Source organism: Furipterus horrens, unplaced genomic scaffold (assembly GCF_987537825.1).
Source record: "Furipterus horrens unplaced genomic scaffold, mFurHor1.1.pri manual_scaffold_2, whole genome shotgun sequence".
Taxonomy (NCBI): domain Eukaryota; kingdom Metazoa; phylum Chordata; class Mammalia; order Chiroptera; family Furipteridae; genus Furipterus; species Furipterus horrens.
The window spans coordinates 32,355,823-32,360,329 of NW_028327172.1; the positions used below are offsets into that span (position 1 = coordinate 32,355,823).

Here is a 4,507-nt window from a genome sequence, read left to right on the forward strand (position 1 = left end):
TTTTTAAATAAATAATATCAAATTTTTATTTGTCCCTCCATCATGGGCTAAGTGACCTATGCATAAAACAGCAGCATGTAAGAACAGATGGGTAATGTGAGCAGAGAGATGGAAATCCTAAGAAAGAACAGTAAATGATGCTAAACATTAAAAACACTGCAACATAGCCCTGGCTCGTGTGGCTCAGTGGATTGAGCGATGGACTGAGAACAGAAGGATCGATCACTGATTTGGTTCCTGGTCAGGGCACATGTCTGGGTTGTGGGCCGGGTCCTCAGTTGGTGACATGTGAGAGACAAGCAATCAATGTTTAAAACGAATGAACAAGCCCTGGCTGCTGTGGCTCAGTGGACTGAGCGTTGGCCTGCGAGCCAAGTGTCGCTGGTTCGAGTCTCAGTCAGGGCACATGACTAGGTTGTACGTCTGGTCCCCAGTTGGGGACACAAGTGAGAGGCAACCACACAGCGATATTTCTCTCCCTTTCTCCTTTCCCCTCTAAAAATAAAAAAATAAATTATTAAAATAAATAAATAAATATGAATAAAACAAATGAACAAACAAACAAAAAACACTGCAACGTAAATGAAGAACACCTTTGATGGGCTTGTTAGTAGGTAGGACACTGTAGAGAAAAAATACTCTGAGCTAGAGGACATATCAATAGACTCCTTGAAACTAAAAAGCACAGAACAAAGTCTGAAAAAAATAAAAAAGAACAGAATATGCAAGCAGTGTGGGACAACTACAAAACGTATAAGATTTATGTGCAGAAATATCAGAGGGGAAAGAGAAAGAGAAAGGAGCAGAGGAAATATTGGAAACAATAATGAAATAATGACCGAGAATTTGCCATTTAATATCAGACTGCAAGCCACAGAGCCAGGAAGTTCAGAGATTAGTGTCCCCAAGCTCCCTACTCTTAGGCATATACTGTGTCCCCTCCACCCAAACACACAGGCACAGGCTCGACCTTCTTATGGGCATCCATCCATCACCCCTTGATATCAAGCAGCCAGTCCTTGTCCCAAGGAATAACACAGTTTTCAACATTCAATCTCTTTAGCATTTATTAGAAGCTAGTATGTGCCCTCTGTCAGCATCTGGGGATGTATAACTCAGTGACTCGGGGTCCCTACGTTTAGGGGCTCACAGCCCCAGCTCCTGAAAGCACAGTGGAGCTCAGTATTTGTCAGGCAGGCCTGGAGGTCTGAAGAAATTGGGGTCTTTGCCACTCCGGCCATGTTCGTTGGCTCTCTGGTCCGCCATCGAGTCCTCCAAACCATGGCCACTGTCTCCATACTTAAACAGGTCCGTGACTCTCTGGGAATCCTCTCTGAGATCGCTGGAATGGAGAAGGACAGGTAGGAGGTGAATCAGGGGCTGTTGAGAAACTGTCCCACCTCCCAGCTCTCCCCTTTCCGAGGAATCAGCGCCTCTGAGAGGAGCCAGGAATGAGGAGCTGAACACGGACCCTCCCCTGGCACAGCCACACAGCCCTGGCTGATCCCCTCATGCTGGGTGGACTGCACCCATAGAGGAGGGGGGGATCAGTCTGTGGCCCTCAGTTTCTCTTTGCATGGAGGGTCCGCATGTTTTTACAAGCCATACTCTGGCTCTGCTGGCAGCCCAGGCCCTGCGCTGGGCATGGATGGAGGGCATCAACAGGGAGAACATGAGGAGACCACAGCCCCTACAGGGTCCTTCTCTAAGGCCACGCCCTTCAGATCCCCAAAGTCAGTCAAGCTCTGCTCACCCATCCTTCATCCCCAGCAACCTGGTTACCTGAGCACTTTAGCAGCCCATCTGCCACCAGGTCCCCTCCGTGCAGCTTCATAGTTCCCCCGGGCGTGGAAGTATTTGTCTGCACCTATGTAATTGGCTTCTCTCATGTCCGAGTAGGCTCTCCACATGTCTCTGGCCCCTGGGGAGGAAGGACATGGCACAGAGATTTCAGGTGAAATACCAGAAAATCGTGACACCCATTAGAGAAGGATCAAGGACTGAAAAACCTACCACTGGCTCATTTCGGTCTGTAGTCACAGCACCCTGGATACCTAGGCTAGGAGAATCCAGTTGGCTTCTCCTGGGGACACTCACGAGAGTCATTTAGGTGGGGCACAGTGGTGTGGTACCTGGCTGTCTGATCCTGTGATGCTATCTATGGCTCCATCCCACTTAGGCCTCTGTGACTTAGAAGTAAAAGACAGAAGGGAGGTGCCATTACAGAACAGACTTCTCAACTTCAGCACTCTGGAAAGTGGGGCAGACAATCCTTTGTTGTTCTGGGCCTTCCTGAGTACTGTAGGGTGTTTACCAGCATCCCTGTATCTCTGCGCACTAGATGCGGGCAGCGTATGCCCCAGTGTGACCACCAAAATTGTTTCCACACATGCTACATGTTCCCTGGGGCAAAATTGCTCGTGATCAGGAGCCAGTGTTGTGGAGTGAAGCTACAGATGACAGTAGTCAGGGACTTGGTGAGCGAGGTGGTAACATGGAAAGCAGGTTCTGAGAACGGTGCTGACATGTAGCACTTGTGCCCAACGCCTACAAATGTACTCTTGCAGACAGAATGCATGAAAGTGTGACTGGGGTCCCTCTGAGTGTTAGGGGCATAAATAGCATCCTGGTAACGTTTTCTAAGGAGACTGAACTAATGATGTGAACAAGCAAGCGCTGGAGCAGTGGTCCTTTTCTCTGCCTTGGCTGCACTTTCTAATCTCTGGAAACACTCTGAAGTCCAATGTCACATCTCAGGCCAATTACCTCCAACTCTCAGGGGGTGGGTCTCAGGTGTCAATAGTTTTTGATGCTCTCCAGGTGACCCAGCCCGTAGCCGAGACTGATGTGCACCAAGCTCTAGGAAGTGGTACCAAGGCACACCTACCCCCAAGAGCTGTGGCCTCGTGCACAGCTGAGTTCAGACTCTGCTCAGTAACGGAATCACTGGCAGTTAGTTCCTGCTCAACATACTCAGCTGCTCTAAGCCACAAAGTTGGGGAAGATCTGCCTCACCAAGTGGTTCTTCACTTAAAGTGGGTGACTACTGTCCCAGCTTGGCCACAGCTGCCCTCATTTGCCTACAGCTGTCCTTGTCAGCACTGGAAGTGGCAGGGAAACCATCTCAGACCCGGGCAAACCAGGGAAGATGCTCACCCTAAGCTGTATGAAAGTGCTGATCCCTGGAGGAAGCTTGGTCAGTGTTGCTAGTTCCCTTTGTGTCAGTGAAAAGCTAGAAAAGGGCAGCAAACAGGGGAAAGCGCGACAGTGTCACTGACTGTAGGAAGCCTCAGCAGGAGCGAGGCTGCAGGTCCCTCCAAACTCTCCATTTAGGAAAGGGAAGGCAGTGAGAGAGAGAGGGAGGGAGCCAGAAAGCAACAGAGAGAGGGAGAGAAAGGAGAAGAAAAGGTGGATAGCTTCCATCACACTTGTGCAGTCCGGTCGGAGGGGAATTTTATACCATTTCAAGACTTATTCGGTGTCTTCTAGTCCAACTGACCTTACAGTGAGGAATGATGAATGCCTCTCTGTAGTAACTGATTGAAAGAAATCCTGTGGTTTCCAACCTGTTTGATGAAAAGCTCCCCAAACACCTAGCACATTCTACCTAATCAGGCACCACAACCCAAGACAGTGGTCCCAACCCAGAAGGGTGCTCAGATTGAATCCTGGTGGCCGTGGATGCCACCCCCCTTCGGCGACTTTACCTTGATAAGCCTCATGCATGAAGGAAAAGAAGTTCTGGCTGCTGACTCCCAGGACCAAGGAGCAGAAAACGAGGCCTGTGAAGAGCTTCATGGTGCTGAAATGAAAGGGGAGGGTCGGGGAGACACATGCAAGGCTGACACACCTGCTTTAGGGATTCGTGAGTCAGGAGAGCCTGGTTGTGCATTTCCATTTGTTCTCATGGACGCTAGCTGTCCATCTAGGCACATCGCACTAGGCTCTCGTCGGAGCTCCAGCCCTCATTCCAAACCCATCAACCCTGAACCCAAGGCTGTGCAGAGGTCACCAAGGTAGCAGTGATGGAGGAAGAGGGCTGTTAGGATCTAATTGGCTCCCTGAAAACAGCCTGGAATTAATCAAAAAGCGTTTACCATGTGCTCCTCTGCAGCACAGACCCCATGCACACACATGGCAAACAGAATCATTAAACAAATGTACGATCTTGCTGGGAAAGAGAAAACAGAGTAAGACTTTGGAAGCAATCACTCACCTGATTTCTGGTGGAGTGAGGCTGCTGGTCCTTGCCTGCTGGGGACAGGTGGCTGCTATTTATTTACCCTGTACCCTCCCTGCTGGGGTCACGGGGAGGGAAGAAAAGCCAGACTTGGTACCTGTGGAAAGTCCCTGTGCGTCATTTCTCCTACAATCCACAGGGGCACACTTACTGGACACCAGTGGCCACCTCCATCCACAGGTCATCCCCATTGTGCAACCCCGAGGAAACAGGGCAGGCTCACTCTGCCCCAGCAGCCACGGGTCAGAGGACGGCTCTGCTGTCAGC

At 50.1% G+C, this 4,507-nt stretch overlaps 1 protein-coding gene across 1 annotated transcript; it reads right to left on the reverse strand.

The window, feature by feature from the left end:
* Nucleotides 1-1,049: 1,049 nt before the first annotated feature.
* LOC150018108 (serum amyloid A protein-like) lies at nucleotides 1,050-4,277 on the reverse strand. The gene is made up of 4 exons (XM_090263396.1): nucleotides 4,217-4,277; nucleotides 3,708-3,802; nucleotides 1,783-1,921; nucleotides 1,050-1,342 (listed from the first exon to the last, which is right to left on the reverse strand). Exons 2-4 carry the CDS (start codon nucleotides 3,796-3,798, stop codon nucleotides 1,180-1,182), a joined length of 393 nt encoding a protein of 130 aa, XP_090119522.1. The 5' UTR covers nucleotides 3,799-3,802; nucleotides 4,217-4,277; the 3' UTR covers nucleotides 1,050-1,179.
* Nucleotides 4,278-4,507: the final 230 nt, after the last annotated feature.

What these genes read in the sequence shown, in the direction of transcription:
- LOC150018108 (XM_090263396.1), bottom strand. Translation starts at nt 3,798, where the DNA reads ATGAAGCTCTTCACAGGCCTCGTTTTCTGCTCCTTGGTCCTGGGAGTC. An exon ending in CATGCATGAGGCTTATCAAG is followed by an intron (nt 1,922 to 3,707) that starts GTAAAGTCGCCG and finishes CTTCCTCCCCAG; the next exon opens with GGGCCAGAGACATGTGGAGA. An exon ending in TGGGCTGCTAAAGTGCTCAG is followed by an intron (nt 1,343 to 1,782) that starts GTAACCAGGTTG and finishes TCTCCATTCCAG; the next exon opens with CGATCTCAGAGAGGATTCCC.